The following is a 26,162-nucleotide window of genomic DNA, read 5'->3' as shown; positions in this document are numbered from 1 at the left end:
CCTGCTGATTTTGTACGTTTGCCCAATGACAAAGTCATGATCAGTCTATAATTGTAATGGTAGGTTTATTTGAGAGACAGAATAACAACAAACAAATCCAGAAAAACGCATGTCAAAAATGTTATAAATTGATTTGCATTTTAATGAGGGAAATAAGTATTTGACCCCTCTGCAAAACATGACTTAGTACTTGGTGGCAAAACCCTTGTTGGCAATTACAGAGATCAGAAGTTTCTTGTAGTTGGCCACCAGGTTTGCACACATCTCAGGAGGGATTTTGTTCCACTCCTCTTTGCAGATCTTCTCCAAGTCATTAAGGTTTCGAGGCTGACGTTTGGCAACTCGAACCTTCAGCTCCCTCCACGGATGTTCTATGGGATTAAGGTCTGGAGACTGGCTAGGCCACTCCAGGACCTTAATGTGTTTCTTCTTGAGCCACTCCTTTGTTGCCTTGGCTGTGTGTTTTGGGTCATTGTCATGCTGGAATACCCATCCACGACCCATTTTCAATGCCCTGGCTGAGGGAAGGAGGTTCTCACCCAAGATTTGACGGTACATGGCCCCGTCCATCGTCCCTTTGATGCGGTGAAGTTGTCCTGTCCCCTTAGTAGAAAAACACCCCCAAAGCATAATGTTTCCACCTCCATGTTTGACGGTGGGGATGGTGTTCTTGGGGTCATAGGCAGCATTCCTCCTCCTCCAAACACGGCGAGTTGAGTTGATGCCAAAGAGCTCGATTTTGGTCTCATCTGACCACAACACTTTCACCCAGTTCTCCTCTGAATCATTCAGATGTTCATTGGCAAACTTCAGACGGCCCTGTATATGTGCTTTCTTGAGCAGGTGGACCTTGCGGGCGCTGCAGGATTTCAGTCCTTCACGGCGTAGTGTGTTACCAATTGTTTTCTTGGTGACTATGGTCCCAGCTGCCTTGAGATCATTGACAAGATCCTCCCGTGTAGTTCTGGGCTGATTCCTCACCGTTCTCATGATCATTGCAACTCCACGAGGTGAGATCTTGCATGGAGCCCCAGGTCGAGGGAGATTGACAGTTATTTTGTGTTTCTTCCATTTGCGAATAATCGCACCAACTGTTGTCACCTTCTCACCAAGCTGCTTGGCGATGGTCTTGTAGCCCATTCCAGCCTTGTGTAGGTCTGCAATCTTGTCCCTGACATCCTTGGAGAGCTCTTTGGTCTTGGTCATGGTGGAGAGTTTGGAATCTGATTGATTGATTGCTTCTGTGGACAGGTGTCTTTTATACAGGTAACAAGCTGAGATTAGGAGCACTCCCTTTAAGAGTGTGCTCCCAATCTCAGCTCGTTACCTGTATAAAAGACACCTGGGAGCCAGAAATCTTTCTGATTGAGAGGGGGTCAAATACTTATTTCCCTCATTAAAATGCAAATCAATTTATAACATTTTTGACATGCGTTTTTCTGGATTTTTTTGTTGTTATTCTGTCTCTCACTGTTCAAATAAACCTACCATTAAAATTATAGACTGATCATTTCTTTGTCAGTGGGCAAATGTACAAAATCAGCAGGGGATCAAATACTTTTTTCCCTCACTGTATGTGTGAAATTTGTTTTGATTTAGAATGGACCATTACCATGCACCTGTATCGAAACAGGGGCAGCGGGAAAAAATACATGTCATCTATGCACTTAAATAGCGAATGGAGGATGCTTTTCCCATGGTTCATTTTCATGCCAGCCAGGTAGGCTACATTCCTGTTGTAAAGATAATCAATGTGCTTAATATTAGAAATGTTGAGAAATAAATATAGTAGGCCTAGCCTATAGAAAGCTGATGGGATCCTCCTTTTTTTAGTAGAGGGCATCACTCTATTTTCTCGCGCAATAGCATAGCCTATAGAAATGTTGCGCATCATGAGCTCATGGGCTCTTATGAAGTGTTCGATTAGATTTTTGATTTCATTTGCATTGATGTCAGAGTGATTAGAAGGACAATAGAGTGCTGAGTACCAGGCAGTTAGCAAGTTTGGTAGGCTACTAATGACCATGAGCAGCATCAGAGCTTGGAGAAGCCTAATTACCCTGACTAAACGGTCACGTGGAATTTGACTGCCTTCATGACTGGTGACCGCCATTGTGGCGGTAATACGGTCACCGCAACAGCTCTAATCACAACCCTTCTCCTTTACATTAGAGCCCTCCATGCGTTACAAATCACTTGTAGACTCCAAATTGACTGCAAGAAGCCTAAACAGATATAATATTTGACTAAAACATAATCATTTCAAACCTTGCTTACATTTGTATATGATCACCTATCTCTCTATTATGAGTGGGAATACTTGGGAACATATTTCCATAATTAAAATCACTTGGAGCTGATTTCCTGGTGTTTTTACAGTCTTTTATTTCCCCACCCAAAAAAAAGAAAAAAAAGAAAGAAAGAAAACGTTTTTGCTCAGAGAACTTGGGCGGCCAAATAAACCACCTGCGAGCCAAATTGGTTGGGCATAAAAGGTTGGGGAACCCTGTTGGGGAACCCTGAAATAGATCTCTCTCGCTCTCTCTCTCTCTCTCTCTTTCTCTGTAGCAATGCTATGGCCCTAGTGTGATAATGAATACAGTGAATTATCTCTCAGTCGTGGACATGCAGACCATGTTCTCCCTCTGACAGATGCAACACACACACACAAACAGACACACACTCCTTTCTCAAGTCAAGCGTGTACAAAGGACAACATAAACTAGAATGGATGGAAGTAGTGCCTGAGCTGAAAACATAAAAATCGCAAAGGAGATGGAGGGAGAGAGAAAGAGTAATATAGCGTGACTCGAACCCTGACCTTCAGAATCCAACGTTTGTCCATAAGTCAAATTTCGAAGGTTAACTTTAGCCATTAATCCCGAATAGTTAAAGCTGCAATATGTAACTTTTTGGGCGACCTGACCAAATTCTCATAGAAATGTGTGTTATAGATATGTAATTCTCATTGAAAGCAAGTCTAAGAAGCAGTAGATCTGTTCTATGTGCACTATTTCTATGCTTCCCTGTCACGTTCGTTGAGTACAGGATTGGACCAAGGTGCAGCGTGGAATGCATACATGTTTATTAACGACGTTAACACACAACAAAACAACAAAAGCAACATAACGTGAAGCTCACAATGGCTACACACAAACTAGCCAAACAAGAGTCAAGATCCCACAACCTAGGTAGGCAAAATGGCTGCGTAAGTATGATCCCCAATCAGAGACAACGATCGACAGCTGCCTCTGATTGGGAACCACACCCGGCCAACATAGATCTAAACATACTAGATCTACACATAGATACTCACACCCTGACCAAACCAACTAGCGAACTCTATGTCAGGGCGTGACAGTACCCCCCCCCAAAGGTGCGGACTCCGGCCGCAAAACCTAACTTAACAGGGGAGGGTCCGGGTGGGCATGTAGCCTCGGTGGTGGCTCCGGCTCCGGGCGTGACGTCCTCTCCCTTACTGCCTCCCCGTTGCACCCCTGGTCCGGTCTGGACCTCAGCGCGATGCTTCCCCTCTCAGTCCTCCCACGATGCACCAAGCCCTGTCTGGAACCTGGTGTGGGAGGCCCCGACCCTGGAGAGGGGCCGACGTCTGGGCCTGGACCCGGCAATCCCCCCGCGATGCCCCAAGCCCTGTCTGGACCCTGGTGTGGGAGGCCCCGACCCTGGAGAGGGGTTGACGTCTGGTTCTGGAGTGGAGCCGCTGACCGGAGCTGAACTGGACCCCGGTGGAGGGGACTGCTCTGGCACTGGACTGGAGCAGCTGACCGGGGATGGACTAGACACCGGTAGAGCGGTCTACTCTGGCACTGGAGTGGAGCCGCTGACCGGAGCTGAACTGGACCCCGGTGGAGCGGACTGCTCTGGCACTGGCCGTACCGGGCTGGGGACACGCACCACTGGTCTGGTGCGAGGAACAGGCATGGGCCGCACCGGGCTGGGAACACGCACCACTGGTCTGGTGCGCGGAGCAGGCACGGGCCGCGCCGGACTGGAGACACGCACCACTGGTCTGGTGCGAGGAGCAGGCACGGGCCGTACTGGACTGGAGACACGCACCACTGGTTTGGTGCGAGGAGCAGGCACGGGCCGTACCGGACTGGAGACACGCACCACTGGTTTGGTGCGAGGAGCAGGCACGGGCCGTACCGGACTGGAGACACGCACCACTGGTTTGGTGCGAGGAGCAGGCACGGGCCGTACCGGACTGGAGACACGCACCACTGGTTTGGTGCGAGGAGCAGGCACGGGGCGTACCGGGCTGGCGACACGCACCACTGGTTTGGTGCGAGGAGTAGGTATGGGCCGTACCGGACTGGATACATGCACCACTGGTTTGTGCGGGGAGCCGGTACGGGCCGTACTGGACTGGATACACGCACCACTGGTTTGGTGCGAGGAGCAGGTACGGGCCGTACCGGACTGGATACACGCACCACTGGTTTGGTGCGGGGTGCAGGTACGGGGCGTACCTGGCTAGGGAGGCGCACTGGTGACACAGTGCGTAGAACCGGAGCAGGATATACTGGACCGTGCAGGCGTACTGGAGGTCTGGAGTGTAAAGCTGGCACAACCCGTCCTGGCTGGATGCCCCGTGTGCCCCCCCCAACATTTTTCTTGGGGCTGTCTCTCGAGCTTCCTTCGTTGTCAGCACTGTTGGCGCCGCCGTTGATCCTCTCCTTCCTGTGCTTCTACCTTCGCCCAGGGTCCTTTTTCCCGCAAATATCTCCTCCCAAGACCACATCTTCCCCACCTGTGTCCAGGGTGTTTGCTCCTCCTGGGCACGCTGCTTGGTCCGTTGGTGGTGGGATCTTCTGTCACGTTCGTTGAGTACAGGATTGGACCAAGGTGCAGCGTGGAATGCACACATGTTTATTAACGACGTTAACACACAACAAAACAACAAAAGCAATACAATGGCTACACACAAACAAGCCAAACAAGAGTCAAGATCCCACAACCTAGGTAGGCAAAATGGCTGCTTAAGTATGATCCCCAATCAGAGACAACGATTGACAGCTGCCTCTGATTGGGAACCACACCCGGCCAACATAGATCTAAACATGCTAGAACTACACATAGATATTCACATTACATAGATACTCACACCCTGACCAAACCAACTAGCGAACTCTATGTCAGGGCGTGACATTCCCGTTCTCGAGTTTCGTTTTTTGCGTCTTTTACTGTCGGTTTTGTACACCAGCTTCAAATAGCTGAAAATACAATATTTTGGGTTATGGAAAATATATTTCACAGCGGTTTAGATGGTACAATGATTGTCTACACTATACTTGCTTTTTTTGTCACATAAACTGAAATTAGGCAAACTATCAGAATATTTGCAACCAGGAAAAGGATGGGGCGATTTCTGCATAGTGCATCTTTAAGGTAAGATTTGGGATTGGGTTTACATTTTATTATTTTTTTTAAACAAGAGCCTAGCACTGTGATTGAACATGCGACACTCGGAGCCGGAGCTCGCGGATTACGCCCATCCGCCATCCCCGTCCACAATGCCCTAGCAAAAGTCAAGCCTACTTCATGGTAATGGCGCTCACCGTTGCCCATAATGGCCAGTTTTGAAGTCATCTCCTGATATCTTGCTTATTTGGACGGACATCAAATTTCGCAGTGGCTCTTGAGAAACCTGGCTGCTTCAGCATCTAGCCAATTTCAGCTATCACCACGGAGGCATGTCAGGTGTCACAGAAAGGTATTTGTGTGTGTGTGTTTGTGTATGCGTGTGTATGTGTGTGTGTGTATGCGCATGCGTGCGTGTGTTTGAAACCGTAAAGTGAATGTGGGTAGAAGGCTGAGAGAGACAGCAGGAAAGATAACATTTCTTTAACAGTGTGAATTGTAAAGGTGTCAGCATGCTTCATTTCGGCTGATGGCTTGCCGAAGTCGGCTAGGCGAACTAAACGAGTGTGCTCGCATACTCCCTTAAAAGACCTTCGCTTGAAAAAAGCGCAATAGTACTGTTTGTCCATTTTGAGACGTCAGAATAGTACTGTTTGTCAATTTTCTCAAAATAGTCAGAATTAATCTAAGATAACTCAAGAAATCTGTCATTAATTCTGACGTTTTTGCCGAGGAGATCTTAGTTGCGCAATTTTACATCTAACTAAGATGTTTGGTGTAGTATTGCTCAATGAAAAAATCTCCATGAAACGAGTCGTCCCTTTATTGAATAATCCCTACTGTTGACCAATCACCGACAAAGGGGCGTAGACTTCGGCTCCGAACTTTGGCATGCCTCTAGATTTCTTTGTGTGTATATATGCACAAACTCTTCCGAACTGTTTCGGCTGGGAAGCATATGGGTAAAGGGCTTATAGAGGTATAGCAGAGGGCCTGTAATTTCATATCTCCTTCATACCACACAATCATCATAGCTCCGCTCTGCAATACAGTGCCTTGTATTGAACTATAGCAGCATCATCACACTGAATAGTCCTACTGAACATCAGGGCACATTCAGTCTCCACACAGCAGTTGTATTGTTGAACACAAAACTTTGTTCTATAGATGTGGTCTCCTCCTACTGGGGGATGACACTACAGCACAGTGGGAGACTGTTGGTTACATCACCCTGATGCCTCTGGAGCTCGGATAGACAGAAAGCAGGGAGAGCATGGGAGGGAGGGAGGGAGGGAGAAAGGAGAGAGAACGAGAGAGAGAGAGAGAGGGGGGGGGGGGGCGTACTGAGGGAATTCATACTGTAGCAGATCAAAGCTCTAGTGTTCTAAGCTGGAGTATGTGTAAGTGTGTGTGTGTGTCAACCTCCCTCTATGCTTGTCACAAATCCGCCAGTAAAGCACCATGGAAACCAGGGTAGTCAGCAAACTCTGATTGTCAGTATCTTTCTGATGAATGCCATAGTGTGTATCATCAGTGTGTGTGTGTGTGTGTGTGTGTGTGTGTGTGTGTGTGTGTGTGTGTGTGTGTGTGTGTGTGTGCGCAATGTATGACTGTGCTTCCAGATACAGGCCTCTTGACTGCTATCCTGTGTTGATGGAGCCTGGCCTTCGAAATAATGGAGTCTAATTCCTTTCCACTACAGTGCTCCCATCTGCTGGCTTTGGGGGCCAGTAAAACCCTCAGTTACAATTATCCCATACTTAGAGAGGACTGCACCGTTAGCGTGTGTGTGACTCACTCACTCCCACTACAAATGGTGCAAGGAGTGTGTGTGGGTGTGTGGGTGTGTGGGTGCGTGTGTGCGTGTGTGCGTGTGTCGTTCCGGGTGGACTGCTGCGTAAGCGTGTGCGAATCTCTCACTCCCCTCCTCTGGGATAGCGAATCCATGACAAATCGCCCTGAGGGAACATCACAAATGGTGTGTGTGTGAGAGAGAGAGCGAGAGAGAGTGTGTGTGTGTGGGGGGGGTGTGTGTGTTCGGTGTGTGTGTGTTAGAGTGTGTCCCACTCCCTTCCCATCGGAATGTCTCCAGGGATGATGGACGCTCCTCCCGGGACGTCACAGCATGAATCATTCCCCATATTCCTGGAAAGGCGAGGTGGACTGCACCAACCAACTCAACCCTGGGGAGGTGGGGGGGGTTGGCAGTTTATCTGCTGCTGCAGGTACAGTAGTGGTGGACATAAAGGTGGTGTTCTGGAGGAAGAGGGTATAATACAGCTAGTAATGTACAGTAGAATCACAACTCCATTGACTGTAATGGAGGAGTAGCCAAGTCATCCCCTATACAGTATAACAGCAGATCTTGAGGTATAGTGGTTATAACTGGGGCCAAGAGGTTTTCCGGACTAGGAAAACTTTGTGTGTGTGTATGTATGTGTGTACCTATGTATAATGAGTGTCTGAGAGTGTGTTTCTTTAAAGCTATATTGTGGGTAAGTTAAAGCTGCATTGGCCAGCAGCTTTGTAGAGGAGATAAAGCGGTCTATGTTTCCCGGCATCTCTCTCTCTCTCTCTCTCTCTCTCTCTCTCTCTCTCTCTCTCTCTCTCTCTCTCTCTCTGCAGATTTATCCCTCTGCTTACGCCACCGCTTTTACTGCCCTTCTTCCCTCCTTCATTTATTCCTTCCATCCCTCCCTCTCTTCCTCCTGCTTCCATAATGGCTACCCACACTATCTCTCTCCCTTTCTCTCTCTCTCTGACTCTCTTTATGCCTCTCTCTCCCTCTCTCCTCTTTTTCTTTATATGTCTATCTCCACCCCCACCCCCCTGTACTCTCCCCTCTCACTTCCTCTCCTCCCTCTCTCCATCAGGGACGCCCTCAGTGCTGCCGGCTCCCCACAGTAAATCTGCCATATCGCTCCATAAAGCTGCTAGGGGCATGACTCTACAAATATTAAGAAAGAGGAGAATAAATAAATACAAATAAATAAAAGAGAAGCGCGTCTGGAGGGAGAGGCTTCTTCTTCACTGCTCTGTGAAAGTGTGTGAGAAAAACAAAATGGAGTCAAGCTGTAAAATATTTATCTCAGTGTCTCTGAGCGTCCCTCTCTCTGTTGGACTCACTGCATCAACACCATACACATACAGTGGGGAGAACAAGTATTTGATACACTGCCGATTTTGCAGGTTTTCCTACTTACAAAGCATGTAGAGGTCTGTAATTTTTTATCATAGGTACACTTCAACTGTGAGAGACGGAATCTAAAAATCCAGAAAATCACATTGTATGATTTTTAAGTAATTCATTTGCATTTTATTGCATGACATAAGTATTTGATACATCAGAAAAGCAGAACTTAATATTTGGTACAGAAACCTTTGTTTGCAATTACAGAGATAATACGTTTCCTGTAGGTCTTGAACAGGTTTGCACACACTGCAGCAGGGATTTTGGCCCACTCCTCCATACAGACCTTCTCCAGATCCTTCAGGTTTCGGGGCTGCCGCTGGGCAATACGGACTTTCAGCTCCCTCCAAAGATTTTCTATTGGGTTCAGGTCTGGAGACTGGCTAGGCCACTCCAGGACCTTGAGATGCTTCTTGCGGAGCCACTCCTTAGTTGCCCTGGCTGTGTGTTTCGGGTCGTTGTCATGCTGGAAGACCCAGCCACGACCCATCTTCAATGCTCTTACTGAGGGAAGGAGGTTGTTGGCCAAGATCTCGCGATACATGGCCCCATCCATCCTCCCCTCAATACGGTGCAGGCGTCCTGACCCCTTTGCAGAAAAGCATCCCCAAAGAATGATGTTTCCACCTCCATGCTTCACGGTTGGGATGGTGTTCTTGGGGTTGTACTCATCCTTCTTCTTCCTCCAAACACGGCGAGTGGAGTTTAGACCAAAAAGCTCTATTTTTGTCTCATCTGACCACATGACCTTCTCCCATTCCTCCTCTGGATCATCCAGATGGTCATTGGCAAACTTCAGATGGGCCTGGACATGCGCTGGCTTGAGCACGGGGACCTTGCGTGCGCTGCAGGATTTTAATCCATGACGGCGTAGTGTGTTACTAATGGTTTTCTTTGAGACTGTGGTCCCAGCTCTCTTCAGGTCATTGACCAGGTCCTGCCGTGTAGTTCTGGACTGATCCCTCACCTTCCTCATGATCATTGATGCCCCACAAGGTGAGATCTTGCATGGTGCCCCAGACCGAGGGTGATTGACCGTCATCTTGAACTTCTTCCATTTTCTAATAATTGCGCCAACAGTTGTTGCCTTCTCACCAAGCTGCTTGCCTATTGTCCTGTAGCCCATCCCAGCCTTGTGCAGGTCTACAATTGTATCCCTGATGTCCTTACACAGCTCTCTGGTCTTGGCCATTGTGGAGAGGTTGGAGTCTGTTTGATTGAGTGTGTGGACAGGTGTCTTTAATACAGGTAACGAGTTCAAACAGGTGCAGTTAATACAGGTAATGAGTGAAGAACAGGAGGGCATCTTAAAGAAAAACTAACAGGTCTGTGAGAGCCGTAATTCTTACTGGTTGGTAGGTGATCAAATACTTATGTCATGCAATAAAATGCAAATTAATTACTTAAAAATCATACAATGTGATTTTCTGGATTTTTTTTTAGATTCAGTCTCTCACAGTTGAAGTGTACCTATGATAAAAATTACAGACCTCTACATGCTTTGTAAGTAGGAAAACCTGCAAAATCGGCAGTGTATCAAATACTTGTTCTCTCCACTGTATACACACACCCACGCACCCGGGTATACTTGTGTGTTTGTGTGTGTGTGTGTGTACTGGCTTGCCTGTATGTGAGTCCATTAAAGGTAGTCTATTCGCCCTTGGTCAACCATGTTGGCTGAAAGCCGTGATATATCAGACCGTATACCACAGGTATGACCAAACATTTATTTTTATAATAGCAATAAGGCACCTCGGGTATATTGCATTGCGTCATTGTGTCGTGCCTAAGAACAGCCCTTAGCCATGGTATATTTTCCATCTACCACACCCCCTTGGGCCTTATTGCTTAAACAACCCACCTGTCTCCCTAACAACAACAAAACACCAAAGACAGGAGTGGCATTGTCTCTGCAAAGCACTCTGTAGAACAACACACACACTGTATCTGCCTGCCGTCCAATGCCTTTCACCCTGACAGACAAAGGGAAGCTGTTTAGCCATTCAGACAGCAGAAAACACCATGTGGACATCTGACTGTGCCCAGAACTCAGGCAATATGCTGTCACACACACACACATACACGCATGCACACACACACACGCATGCACACACACACACACAACTCGCCCACCGTGACCCCTGTCAACAAAGACAAACAGCGGTAGCGTAAGCCACCTCCTCCCCATGTGGACGACCAGGCTACACAACACTGGCACCATATGGAGACGCCATTGTTGAGGAAACAGTACCGGGACATTAGCATAAGCACCATTTGTAAACACCATTTGCATACACAGAAAATGGTTTTACACTGTTAGTGTTCTTCTTCCAGAGGTAAAACTGTCATCATCAATCTGTCTGAGAAAGGGAAGTTATAGACTGAGAGGATGTGTGAAGTCATTGCTTTCTCAGACGTTTAGAGATGCAGTTGTTGTTTTGGGTCTCTTTCTCTCTCTCTGGAGTATACACAGCCGCAACTCTAGTATACAGCAGCACAGAGGAGAGAGAGAGAGATACAGAGATTACAGAAAAAAACACAGCAGGACCATAGATAGAGAGAGAAAAGGACAGGTTTGGTGAAGCTCACAGTCCATAGCATACTGAAACAAACATGTTCAGATTAGTAGCCGCATCACACACACCTGGCAGCAAATACAGGCACGCACGCACACACGCGCACACATGCACGCATGCACACACACACAGCTCCTACAGATAATAAAAAGGTAATAAAGCCCAAGCTCTTACCTAGCTGTAGCTCCAAGTTGCTGATCTTGTTCTCAGAAGGATAAAGGATCTTTGGTGGCTTGTCAGTCAGAGGAGCTGGAATGAAGGAACACATAGATTAGATTATGTTAGATATTACTCTCAAACACTAGAATACCATGTCATTGTCAACACCACCTACAGAACCTTGCTTTGGTAAAGTCATAGGCCCTGTTTATATGAGTAAAGACTGAGGGAGGGAGGGAGAGACAGTGACCGAGATAGAGAGGGACAGTGAGAGAGAGAGAGAAAGTTTGTGAACTTATAAAGTCTCTGATGCAAGGCAGTCCTTCTCTGAAGCAAAAAACTCCTAAAAGTACCTCCAGTCCTCCAGCAGCACATGAAGTCAGCTTCCTCAAATGCTCTGTTGTTTTAACTCTCCCTGACACTAAACCAGAACCCTCTAAAAGCAATTAAGCATTGACATAGTCTGCATCCTGAAACCAGAAAACAGACTAGCAGGAAGGGATCCTGATGTTGGAGGTCATGTCACATTCACAATGAACTAATGGACTTCAGTGGAGTGACAGGCAAGAACATCTCTTGTTGCCAAAGCAAAGACAACACATACACTAGATCTCCCTCTCTCCTCTCTTCCCTCTCTCCTCCTATGAATCTCAACTCTGTTACACTCCTCCTTAATCTCCTTTCTTCCCTTATTCTCAGTTATCTTTCACTACAGAGCAATATTGCTCTCTATTGCCCATAGAATCGACATGCAATTTGTTTGGCCTACTTATACACTAATACATTAGTCAGTGATTTGACAGACATGACACCAGTGAATGGTGTTCCGTGTTTGAACATACAGTGGGGAAAAAAAGTATTTAGTCAGCCACCAATTGTGCAAGTTCTCCCACTTAAAAAGATGAGAGAGGCCTGTAATTTTCATCATAGGTACACGTCAACTATGACAGACAAAATGAGATTTTTTTTTCCTGAAAATCACATTGTAGGATTTTTAATGAATTTATTTGCAAATTATGGTGGAAAATAAGTATTTGGTCAATAACAAAAGTTTCTCAATACTTTGTTATATACCCGTTGTTGGCAATGACACAGGTCAAACGTTTTCTGTAAGTCTTCACAAGGTTTTCATACACTGTTGCTGGTATTTTGGCCCATTCCTCCATGCAGATCTCCTCTAGAGCAGTGATGTTTTGGGGCTGTCGCTGGGCAACACGGACTTTCAACTCCCCTCCAAAGATTTTCTATGGGGTTGAGATCTGGAGACTGGCTAGGCCACTCCAGGACCTTGAAATGCTTCTTACGAAAGCCACTCCTTCGTTGCCCGGGCGGTGTGTTTGGGATCATTGTCATGCTGAAAGACCCAGCCACGTTTCATCTTCAATGCCCTTGCTGATGGAAGGAGGTTTTCACTCAAAATCTCACGATACATGGCCCCATTCATTCTTTCCTTTACACGGATCAGTCGTCCTAGTCCCTTTGCAGAAAAACAGCCCCAAAGCATGATGTTTCCACCCCCATGCTTCACAGTAGGTATGGTGTTCTTTGGATGCAACTCAGCATTCTTTGTCCTCCAAACACGTTTTTACCAAAAAGTTCTATTTTGGTTTCATCTGACCATATGACATTCTCCCAATCCTCTTCTGGATCATCCAAATGCACTCTAGCAAACTTCAGACGGGCCTGGACATGTACTGGCTTAAGCAGGGGGACACGTCTGGCACTGCAGGATTTGAGTCCCTGGCGGCGTAGTGTGTTACTGATGGTAGGCTTTGTTACTTTGGTCCCAGCTCTCTGCAGGTCATTCACTAGGTCCCCCCGTGTGGTTCTGGGATTTTTGCTCACCGTTCTTGTGATCATTTTGACCCCACAGGGTGAGATCTTGCATGGAGCCCCAGATCGAGGGAGATTATCAGTGGTCTTGTATGTCTTCCATTTCCTAATAATTGCTCCCACAGTTGATTTCTTCAAACCAAGCTGCTTACCTATTGCAGATTCAGTCTTCCCAGCCTGGTGCAGGTCTACAATTTTGTTTCTGGTGTCCTTTGACAGCTCTTTGGTCTTGGCCATAGTGGAGTTTGGAGTGTGACTGTTTGAGGTTGTGGACAGGTGTCTTTTATACTGATAACAAGTTCAAACAGGTGCCATTAATACAGGTAACGAGTGGAGGACAGAGGAGCCTCTTAAAGAAGAAGTTACAGGTCTGTGAGAGCCAGAAATCTTGCTTGTTTGTAGGTGACCAAATACTTATTTTCCACCATAATTTGCAAATAAATTCATAAAAAATCCTACAATGTGATTTTCTGGATTTTCTTTCTCAATTTGTCTGTCATAGTTGATGTGTACGTATGATGAAAATTACAGGCCTCTCTCATCTTTTTAAGTGGGAGAACTTGCACAATTGGTGGCTGACTAAATACTTTTTTTCCCCACTGTATATCATGGTGAGTGTCTCATCAAGTATGAGAGAGCGAAAGAGAGAGACAGATAGAGAGAGACAGACATATTATGAGAGAGAGGTTAGGGTTAAGAGAGATAGAGAGAGAGGAGTGTGTTTGAAGAGTTATCACAATGTGTGTGTCTCTTTCTCTTTCTCTCTGTCTCTCTCTCTTTCTCTCTCTGTGTGTGTACTGTATGTGTCTCATTGAGTAGGAGAGCTGATGTTCTAAAGATGCTAATCGTCCAGACGGTGGATGTCAGGGCAGCTGGCTGGCTGGCTGGCTGGCTGGCGGAATGTGGGAATGTTTTCCCTGGGGAACTAGGAGAACACAGCACACTTTATTGCTGTTAAAAGCCTTTGTGTGTTTTGGGAGAGATATGTTCAGCTCTTCAAGAAGAGATGAAACAGAACGAGGTCATGTATGTACACCGCTTACCATTTAGAGACACAGAGACTGTGTGTGTGTGTGTGTGTGTCTGTGTGTGTGTGTGTGTGTGTGTGTGTGTGTGTGTGTGTGTGTGTGTGTGTGTAGGTGTGAAGGTGTGTGTTGTTCAGAGTTGGGATTGCAATAATGACGGCTCTATGAATGTACCTACTAGCTCACTACACAGCCAGGTCACCCGTGATACAAGTCAGTATTCGACATCCATCCATGTCTGAGGACATTGGGAGATGACTTGGAAACTGGCCACTAGGGGCAACAGTGAACACTGTTACCTTCAAGTAGGTTTCAGTTTTGCTAGTGTGGTGTGTGCAGGGGATGGCAGACGGACGTAAGCATCTGTCTCTAATTCCAAAGGTTGAAAGTTTGAATCCAGCGATAGAAAGTTGTTTTTTATATTTTTTACATTTGGAACAACTTCGACATTTTACATTTGAGAAACATGGATGAACATCTAATTCTGACGTGAGACTGTGAGAGCTGGTAGCATTACAAGGTCATTGCAAAGGACACTACACAGTAGCCTAACACTGCAAGACAGATCTAATATTCTAATCTAACCATTCTTTACCTTTTACATCACCTGCACATGTTTACCTATCCCAGCATGCCTTTGGGTCAACCGATGACGTGGTCACAACAGAGTCTCTCACAAGGTACCTAAAGACCTTTACCATACACACCAATGTGCATCAGAAACACTCTATAGTCCAATGTCCATATAGCTTGGTTTCATACACAGTGGATCAAAGCAATGATGAAAGGGCAGGTGTGTCTACTTTACATATATGCCAACATACTATGTGCAATGACAATGCCAAGATTGCCCCAAAGGCATGTAGATATAAAACTATAAGTATCAACAGACCGTATGACCTTTGACCAGGACTGCACCGTGGTGTGATCTGTTATGGGGAGTATAGCTCCACATATAATCCCTCTGTTTACATTATCTTTCTATTAACGGTGCTAACAAGTTTAAGTTGATGAAGAAATTTGAGGAAAGACTCTTCTGAGTAAGTTATGAGAGAGTAAGCTACACACATGCACACACACATACACACACACGAGGCCTAATTACATTGCTGTGTGTGTGGAGTGGTGATGTATTGGGTTTGTACTCAGGGCAGTTCGTTAGCCTGAGTCCTTCATTAGCATCAGCTCCTCAGACTGTCCTCAGTGGGCCCCTTACATCTAGACTTATTACCAAACCGCCATCTCTCTCTCCCTCTCTCTCTCTCTCTCTCTCTCTCTCTCTCTCTCTCTCTCTCTCTCTCTCTCTCTCTCTCTCTCTCTCTCTCTCTCTCTCTCTCTCTCTTCCTCTACTCTCTCTCTCTCTCTCTCTCTTTCTCTCTCTCTGTCTCTCTCTCTTTCTCTCTCGCTGTCTCTCTCTCTCCCTCTAACTAACTAACCAGCTGCTGCTGTTTGGGAGCATTGCTCTGGTTCTGTCTGTTTGTGGAGTTGCATAACTCCCGTCTGATGTTACTATTGATGTAATAACATCAGACTCTTACTACTAGGAGTATAGTATGGTTCAATCATCATAACCTCTTCTCATCACGCTTATTTACAAATGGTACACAGCAGCCAAACACTGGAAAAAACTTAATAGCACCGCTAATTTACAACCCTGCAGTGGAGCAGGTCGAGAGCTTCAACTTCCTAGGTGTCCAAATCACTAAGGACGTAAAATGGTCCACTCACACAACACAATCGTGAAGAAGGCGCGACAGCGCCTCTTCCCGCTCAGGAAGTTGAAAAGGTTTGGCATGGGCCTTCAAATCCTGCTTGGTATGGCAACAGCACTGCCCTCGATCGCATGGCGCTAAAGAGGGTGGTGCAGACAGCGCAGTACATCACTGGGGCCGAGTTCCCTGCCATCCAGGACCTCTATATCAGGCGGTGTGAAAGAAAGGCCCGGACTGTTAGTTCTCTCTGCTTCCACACAGCAAGCGGTACCGGTGCATCAAGTCTGACACCAACAGGCTCCTGAACAGCTTCTATCCCAAGCCATAAGACTGCTAAATTGCTAACAGAATGGCTACACAGACTATCTGAGTTGACCCTTGTATTTAATTTTTAATTTTTGCACTGTCTCTATGCACACTCACAGGACTCACTCACACACACTGACACTCCAACACACACATAACATGCACACATATTTATACTGACTCTACACACAAATACACACACTCACATACAACCATCATTTATGCTGCTGCTACTCTGTTTATCATATAGCCTGATGCCTAATCACCTTACCCTTATACATACATATCTACCTCTATCACTCCAGTATCTCTGTACATTGTAAATATGGTATTGGAACTGACCCTGTATATACTGTACTGCAGCTTCTTAATTTCTCATACTCTTCTTATTTTTTATTTTAATCTCGCGTGTTTTTGTTCTACCTTATTTTATTTTTTAGTGCTACATTGATATTGATTACTGCATTGTTGAATTTGGCGCTTGCAAGAAAGGCATTTCACTGTACTTGTGCACATGACATTAAAACTTGGTGTGTACATCTAAGTTGTGTGTACATGTGGGTCGATAATATATGTGTATGTGTGTGTGTGTGTGTTTGTTTGTATGTGTGTGTGTATATTATGTAGTTGTGTGTATGTGTGTATGTGCTGAATGTGTCAGGGTTAATGTGCTTAATGTGTGAGTGGGTGGGTTGTCTGACGTTGGTTGGAGAGGGGTGGTCACGGGATCTTTAACATGAGTGTTTACATTGTTAACAGGTAATCACACAGCACCAATTACACTGGATACTCATACCATTCTAATTACATATCAAACTGCTACGTACATAATTACACGACTGGTGATCCTATAGCTAATCATGTGGTGAGTAAACTAAAGTAGAGACAAATGAGGACAGAATATGTGTCGGGAGGGGGGTGAAAGGGATAGAGAGAGAGAGAGAGAGAGCACAAGGAAAGAAAGACAGATGTGAAGAGAAAAACATGAGTAGAGAAGAAGAACTGGAGGGGGAGAGAGAGAGAGTGACACAATTAGAAAGAGAGGAGAGAGTGACATACACACACACACACACACGCACACACACATAGTAGCACAACGTGCTCTTCTCCTTCCTTGGCATGCTACATTTGACTCTGAAAATCACATTACTTTAATTACCATTTCTTTATGGAGAAATACATTAATTACGTGGGTTCAGGAGGAGACGCCATTTAAACAGAGAGAGAGAGGGAGGCTTCGAACAGACTCATAACCCAGAAAACACTCTGATCTGCCTCAGACACTGCACTAACACAGCCACGAGATGAAGGGAAGAAAATAGAAAAACCAGCCAAGAATGCTCCCATGGATCTGAAAACCTGTGCTGAAAAGATGGAGGGAGGAAGGAGGTCGGAGGGAGGAGGGGGTATAAAAGAAACAGAATTTGAACAGAGAGAGAGAGGAGAGAGACATACACAGAGACACACAGTGAGAGAGAGTGAGACACACAGTGAGAGAGAGTGAGACACAGAGAGAGAGAGAGAGTGAGACACACAGAGAGAGAGAGTGAGACACACAGAGAAAGAGAGTGAGACACACAGAGAAAGAGAGTGAGACACACAGAGAGAGAGAGTGAGACACAGAGAAAGAGAGTGAGACACACAGAGAGAGAGAGTGAGACACACAGAGAAAGAGTGAGACACACAGAGAAAGAGAGTGAGACACACAGTGAGAGAGAGTGAGACACACAGAGAAAGAGAGTGAGACACACAGAGAAAGAGAGTGAGACACACAGAGAGAGAGAGAGTGAGACACACAGAGAAAGAGAGTGAGACACACAGAGAAAGAGAGTGAGACACACAGTGAGAGAGAGTGAGACACACAGAGAAAGAGAGTGAGACACACAGATAAAGAGAGTGAGACACACAGTGAGAGAGAGTGAGACACACAGAGAAAGAGAGTGAGACACACAGAGAAAGAGAGTGAGACACACAGAGAGAGAGTGAGACACACAGAGAAAGAGAGTGAGACACACAGAGAAAGAGAGTGAGACACACAGAGAAAGAGAGTGAGACACACAGTGAGAGAGAGTGAGACACACAGAGAAAGAGAGTGAGACACAGAGAGAGAGAGAGTGAGACACACAGAGAAAGAGAGTAAGACACACAGAGAAAGAGAGTGAGACAAACAGAGAAAGAGAGTGAGACACACAGTGAGAGAGAGTGAGACACACAGAGAAAGAGAGTGAGACACACAGAGAGAGAGAGTGAGACACACAGAGAAAGAGAGTGAGACACAAAGAGAGAGAGTGAGACACACAGAGAAAGAGAGTGAGACACACAGAGAAAGAGAGTGAGACACACAGTGAGAGAGAGTGAGACACACAGAGAAAGAGAGTGAGACACACAGAGAAAGAGAGTGAGACACACAGTGAGAGAGAGTGAGACACACAGTGAGAGAGAGTGAGACACACAGAGAAAGAGAGTGAGTGCCACTGCCGGAAAAGGACAAAGAGGAAACACAATCACCATTGATCGCCATGGAGACCAGGAGAGGGCAGTAGGGAAACCCCAGCCTTTATCAGTACAACAAAGACCAAACAAGCACTTTATTACCACACACACACACACACACACACACACACACACACACACACACACACAGTCAGGGGGCAGGTAGCAGAATGCACAGCCAACAATGCTCTCAACCTACACACTTCTTTAGAAGACCTGTGACACACACTTTCAGTGAATCATAACATACTTGTGTCTTTATGCGTGTATAGGTGTTTTGTATGTGTGTGTGCATGCCTGTATAAGTGTGTTCAGGTGCGTCTATCGTGATGTGTGTGATTGGTGTCCTTTGTGAATCAGACATCCGATAATGTATGATTCACCATCTCATTGATGTGTGAACATTGTCAACAGGTCTGTCTTTGTGACTGCTGCAGAGACACAGATGCCACAACTCATCTCAGGGAATACAGAGAGCCATCCATCAAGTCTGTGAAGATCTCCAAAATTGAAAAAGTTACTATAAGTCTTTGCTTTCAAATGAATGCTGCAAGCTATCAAGTTGAGGAGCTTGTACCAGTTAAGTGGATATGACTGTGTCTCTAGGCTTGTTTTAATGCACTTCTGTTCCAGTTTAGTAGCTTGAATCAGGCATAATTTGCAGAGAATTACCTAAGAAAACACAAATGTGAATATATTCACTGAGTGTACAAAACATAACACTACAAGGTGTCGAAAGCGTTCCACAGGGATGCTGGTCCATGTTGACTCCAATGCTTCCCACAGTTGTTTCTAGTTGGCTGGATGTCCTTTGGGTGGTGGACCATTCTTGATACACATGTGAAAAAGCGTGAAAAACCCAGCAGCGTTGCAGTTCTTGACACACTCAAACTGGTGTGCCTGGCATCTACTACCATACCCCATTCAAAGGCACTTAAATGTTTTTTACACTCAGTGTATAGTAGTTTTGCACTGTAGTGTATGTTGTTTTGAGCTTGGAGTTAATTTAAAATATATGTTCTATCACTCTGAAACCCTAACACCAGCCCACTGTGAGCCTGTGTATTAAGCTCTACGCAGACACAAGATTCAGAGTGTTGCAATGCCGTTTTTTGTCACAAAAGGGGTGGCTCCTTGTAATACGCTCCGGCATTCGACTAACTTTTTTACTACCTGAAAATTGAGACACGCCGTATCACTCCTTCACAGCCATGGGGGCAGTGTTGTCGCTTGGCTCCTATAGGCTACAGTATAGGCTATTCATCAAAGTAGCCTATTTTGCATTGATAACCAAATATAATCTCTGCGACTGTTCAAACAGTAAACCAAACAACAAGAATCCACCCAAAAAGGTATTTTGTTTAGAAGTAATAACTACTGATTACAGGCTATTGTGTAATGGTAGAGCCTGCTGTAGCCAACTAGGTAACCATGTGATTTTTTCTCCTTGATCAAAACATTACGTTCTATTTTTAGCTGATATGGGAATTAATACACAAGCATCATCTCAAACTGGTTTAATGTTTTAGGTTATACTGGCAAGTATAAGAATATTTGCCAGGGCATATATATTTTTATTATAAATCCGATTATTACACATGGAGATGTGGGAAGCTAAAATGTCTAGCTCGCTTGGTATGTTTTTAGCCAGGCTAAAGGCAGCTAGCCAGGCTGCCAGATAGCTAATACTAGCAAGGTGTGACGAGTACTGAGGATACGAAGAGGTAGGACGCAGACGCAGGAATCAACAATGTAAAAGGTTTACTTAAAACTGAGCAAGAGAACAACAAAGAGCGAGTACACGACATGACACTAACAATCACACACAACACAACACTGAACAGTCCAGGGCTATATAGGGGTGGTGATGAGATGATGAGGTGCAGGTGCGCTGGAGGTGATTAGGGTGCGTTGGGTTTCCATTCCGGTGTTGCCAAGGTGGTGCGCTCAGACCGTTGGCTCAGTAGACCGGTGATTCAGAGCGCCGGAGGGGAGCAAAGGGAGGAGACGTGACACAAGGGAAGGTGACTCTTCCTTGCTTTCACAAAATTAAAATACAAAAAGAAAAAACTTTGCTATCGCCCCCTTGTGAATGGGAGTGGGACCGGTGAGGATATAATGTTACCAAAAGGTGTCCGCTACTCCAAATATCCCACTCCATCCACACGCACGCACACACGTAGATCAACAGAGTGAAGCTTGTAGTAACCTTTAGCAATGTCGGATTCTATGGATATAAGCTGTGCATGTGTGTGTGTGTGCGCACAGTGGGACTCCATGGATATAAACTTTGTGTGTGTAGCTTTGTGCGCATGCAAATGTATGTGTGTGTGTGTGTGAGAGAGAGAGAGAGAGGGAGAAATAGACGGTGCGTGCATGCGGACCTGTGTGTATTAACACAGAGTGGGGACTCTATGGATATAAGATTTGTGATCAGTCATCCACAATCCCAATTCTGCTCGGCGGAGAAAATGCTCGCTGGACTTTTCAGACGGCTTATTCCGGGTGAGTGACTGCGGGGAAACAGCAAATTAATAAATTACGAATTAAGCTGGAATGCTCAGATCATTGGGCTTCTCACTGTCAAGACTGCGGCTGCTGGGAGATTTGTGGGAGAGGAACGCACTACTAGCAAATTGGTGACAAAGGTGAAAAAAAGAAAATCGAATGAAAATGAGAGATGCATAGAATGGAATTACTCCCACATATCGATGTAGAGACTGTGGTTTAGAATAGAATGTTGGTAGGCAAAGACATAGGAAAAGCAATACACGCACGCACACACACACACACACACACACACACTCCTGTGAGGTCCTGAATACAAGGCTGTGCTGTCCTGTGGTCCAGGTAATTAGCTCCCAGAGGTCGGTAGCACTTTACCTACAAAGACTGACCAGCTGAGGATGGACACATGAACAGGAAGAATGGAGGGATGGAGGAATGAAAAGGTGAAAACATCAGCTATAATATTCCATCTTTATCTTTCCCCAACAGTTTCCAAAAGTGTCCTTCTGCAGTGGGATGTGATGCTGATGACGCAAATGAGTTTGGCCTTGGCCTAGATAGGAATCAGCTGCTATTGTATTCCTTATAATGTAATAATAATAGATGCAAGACCAAGTCCTGCTCTTTGCTTTACGCCCCACCCCAAGAGGACATGTTACCATGACAATGGGTGAGGTGGGTGGATCCGGCCTTCCAAAGGGCTTCTTCTAGATGCTGATATGTGAAATGCAAACACTAATACACTGATACCCTCAGTCTCTCCTGAATGTCTGCTTACAGAGAAGCAACATCCTTGTGTGTTTGAGCCTGTGAACATTCCTATTAAAAATAGAGGTTGAGTCCCAAATACCCCCCTAGTGTAGTGTGTCTCTGGCCCATTGCCTGGATTAATGTATGGTGAATAGAGGGCCATCTGATACCCAGCCAGACTTATGCTGTCTGAGATGTTTTATTCATTCATATCAAACTGAAATGAGAAAAGAGACATATCATTAGGAGCCACTTCCTGGATAGATCTATTCCTGCCCCACTCCCACTCCTCGCTTCCCAAGGAATACCAGGAATCCTTAATTAACACCCAGGAACAGCACTCATTAATTATGGGAATGTCCCTGTATGTGACACAGTGCTTGTGTGTAATTTCAGAGTTGAGCACTCTGTTATGATACTGTGAACCTTTAGCGAAGTAAATACACATCATCCTACTGACATACATTTATTTTTACCAGGTAGAGGGAAACAATTAGAGACAGAAGTAGATATAGAGAGAGATAGGGAGAAAAGGAGAGAGAGAGAGAGAGAGAGAGAGAGAGAGAGAGAGAGAGAGAGAGAGAGAGAGAGAGAGAGAGAGAGGGAGAGAGGGACTAAGAGAGAACATGTTGTATTGATTGCCAGGGTTTGCTGTTATTCTGCCATCTCAGCAGGTGTGTGTGTGTGTGTGTGTGTGTGTGTGTGTGTGTGTGTGTGTGTGTGTAGACATTCGGTTGCCCCTTAAATCTACAGGGCTGACAGCTCAGTCCAATAAGCTCTACCATCCTTCCTTACACAGCCTCAATACATTAGACTTATCCTAAAGCTGCAGTATCTGGCTACACGTAGCGGAAAGACACTGTATACTTTTAAGTGATAATGCCTGAGAAGCTGGTGTTTGGAGGATATATTGGCACGGGTGTTGTTAGGCCCGAGATAAAGTCGAGGGCCGGCAAACCGTGCCAATATAACCTCCAAACACCGGCTTCGAGGGCATTATCACTTTTATACAACGGGTTACCAACATATTCAAATAATGATTGACATATTTTCATTAAAAACGTTATTTTCATGAATTTATTAATACTATTTCATCCTTCCACAAGATATAGTCCCGACACAAATCTAGGGTTGCTTCCCAAGTCGGCTGGTTCTTCGTTCTAACGGTTCGGTTGATAGAGACGCGACCCTGTCGTTCAGTAATTTTGTTCTGTATCTATGGATACAGTCATTCGTTCTAAATGTTCCATTGCCATACTGGCTGGCAACGTTCTTATCCCTTGCTTGCTAGATAGCCAACTATGGCTAATTTACAGTCACGTCAAAAAGTGCAGCCAGAATAACAGCAAAGTAGCTGCATTTGCAGTTGTTTAAGTTGTTTTCTAGTGACATTTATTTGGATACATCCATAACAATGAGCTAATGAGGCGCAATTTCGCCTAGCATAGAACATTTGTTCAGAGGAGCTAGCCAACAAAACAGCTAACACAATCTAACACAATCACTTCAAACTCCCGAGTGGCGCAGTGGTCTAAGGCACTAGAGATCCTGGTTCGAATCCAGGCTCTGTCATAGCCGGCCGTGACCGGGAGACCCATGGGGCGGCGCACAATTGGCCCAGCGTCGGGTAGGGGAGGGAATGGCTGGCAGGGATGTGGGTTCGATTCCCACGGGGGGCCAGTATGAAAAATATATAAAAAATAATGTATGCACACACTAACTGTAAGTCGCTCTGGATAAGAGCGTCTGCAAAATGTAACATGTAAACTGAAGCTGTAAAGACTGCAAACGAGTGGCGCAGTGGTCTAAGGCACTGCATCGCAGTGCTAGCTATGCCACTAGAGATCCTGGTTCGAATCCAGGCTCTTATGTAGCTGGCCGCAACCGGGAGACCAATGGGGCGGCGCACAATTGGCCCAGGGTAGGGGAGGGAATGGCCGGCAGGGAGGTAGCTCAGTTGGTAGAGCATGGTGTTTGCAACGCCAGGGTTGTGGGTTCGTTTCCCACGGGGGGCCAGTATGAAACAAATAAAGAATAATGTATGCACTAACTGTAAGTCGCTCTGGATAAGAGCGTCTGCTAAATGACGTAAATATAAATGTAGCTGCACTTCATTTTGTTTTACCTTTTTTCAATTGACATTTCTTTGTATATATCCATAAAAATGATGCCAGCTGATTCATGACTTCGACTGGCTGAGAAACGCTATCTGCCTGTCTGTATCGTCCCGACTCCCAACATGTTCATTACTATGGGACAGCTGGTGATCAAATTTGAATATTGAAACAATATTGCACATGTCGGAGAGACAGACAGCAAGGTTTATACAAATCTCCGCTGTTGAAAACTACATGTTAGTCTAAAAGAAATATAAGCTAATGTCTAGATGCTTTTTATAGTGGAGATCAAGTTTATAAATAACTTGGCTGGGCTGATGAGACAGTGGATTGCGCATTCAGATGGAACAGAGTTAATAGGTATTTTAACATCATAGATTTAGCCGGTGGTAACTTGTGAAATAGACACCGGCTGGAATGTGGTTTTAACCAATCAGCATTCAGGATTAGACCCACCTGTTGTATAAATATACATTATACACTGAAAGTGTATATTGTAAAAATGTGTACAGTGTAATACATTTCTGTAGGATAATTTATTTGTTTGGTTGTTTTTCTGTCTTCTGTCAGTCATGGATGTCTGTATCATAATGATGCATGTGGACGCACACTTTAAACAAAGTCAACTTATAAGGCAAAATGAAGCCTTCATTCATCCATTATTAGGAACACATATTTACTTCACTTCTAAATCTAGAACAAAACTCATTACTTAATTAAGCATTGATATGGTATAGCTAGTTTATTTCAAGTGTGACTTGACTTTAAGTTAAGTTTTTAGTGTGAGTGGGCTTAATTAAATCTCACAGTTTCCAGAAATGTGTTAAGTATTTCAAAACAATGTTAATGTTATACGACTCATCACTGAGGACATCTCCATTTGTTTTTCAGACATTCAACAGATTTAAAATGTACTCAGGTTCAGAAAGTAATTCTGGCGCATAAAAAATAAGTTTAAATCAAGCAGTGATGGAAAGTGAAAACTGTTTGAAATTAATGAGGAGCAGTTTTAATGGGCCCATTGTTTATAGAATAACGAGGTGTGAGATAGAGGAGAGGAAGAGAGGATGAAAGGAGAGCGAGAGAGAGAGTTTGACACACTCAAGTAAAACAACTTTACGCATCTTTTTTATGTTATTTTTTATTTCACCTTTATTTAACCACGTAAGCCAGTTGAGAACAAGTTCTCATTTACAACTGCGACCTGGCCAAGATAAAGCAAAGCAGTGCGATAAAAACAACAACAACACAGTGCTACATATGGGATAAACAAAACGTACAGTCAATAACACAATTGAAAATCTATATAAAGTGTGTGCAAATGTAGTAAGTTATGGAGGTAAGGCAATAAATAGGCCATAGTGCAAAATAATTACAATTTAGTATTAACACGGAGTGATAGATGTGCAGAAGATGATGTGCAAATAGAGATACTGGGGTGCAAATGAGCAAAATAAATAACAATGTAAATAACAATATGGGGATGAGGTAGTTGGGTGGGCTAATTACAGATGGGCTGTGTACAGGTGCAGTGATTGGTAAGCTGCTCTGACAACTGATGCTTAAAGTTAGTGAGGGAGATAAGAGTCTCCAGCTTCAGAGATTTTTGCAGTTCGTTCCAGTCATTGGCAGCAGATAACTGGAAGGAATGGCGGCCAAAGGAGGTGTTGGCTTTGGGGATGACCAGTGAGATATACCTGCTGGAGCGCATACTACGGGTGGGTGTTGCTATGGTGACCAATGAGCTAAGATAAGGCGGGGATTTGCCTAGCAGTGATTTATAGATGACCTGGAGCCAGTGGGTTTGGCGACAAATATGTAGTGAGGGCCAGCCAACGAGAGCGTACAGGTCACAATGGTGGGTAGTATATGGGGCTTTGGTGACAAAACGGATGGCACTGTGAGAGACTACATCCAATTTGCTGAGTAGAGTGTTGGAGGCTATTTTGTAAATGACATCGCCGAAGTCAAGGATTGGTAGGATAGTCCGTTTTATGAGGGCATGTTTGGCAGCATGAGTGAAGGAGGCTTTGTTGTGAAAAAGGAAGCCGGTTCTAGATTTAACTTTGGATTGGAGATGCTTAATGTGAGTCTGGAAGGAGAGTTTACGG

At 45.1% G+C, this 26,162-nt stretch overlaps 1 protein-coding gene across 6 annotated transcripts in view; it reads right to left on the bottom strand.

The window, feature by feature from the left end:
- The window catches only part of LOC121571593 (interleukin-1 receptor accessory protein-like 1), a 303,397-nt gene that overhangs the window by 96,682 nt on the left and 180,553 nt on the right, over positions 1 to 26,162 (bottom strand). For all 6 annotated transcript variants that reach the window (XM_041883137.2, XM_041883141.2, XM_041883140.2 and 3 more), the window contains exon 5: positions 11,323 to 11,397. In XM_041883137.2, coding sequence (XP_041739071.2) covers positions 11,323 to 11,397 — 75 coding nt within the window. The remainder of the gene's footprint in view (positions 1 to 11,322; positions 11,398 to 26,162) is intronic.

The sequence above is a fragment of the Coregonus clupeaformis genome, chromosome 40 (assembly GCF_020615455.1).
Source record: "Coregonus clupeaformis isolate EN_2021a chromosome 40, ASM2061545v1, whole genome shotgun sequence".
NCBI classification, from domain to species: Eukaryota; Metazoa; Chordata; class Actinopteri; order Salmoniformes; family Salmonidae; genus Coregonus; species Coregonus clupeaformis.
Note: the sequence above shows the minus strand (reverse complement) of the source record. Positions and strands in the feature narration are given on the sequence as shown.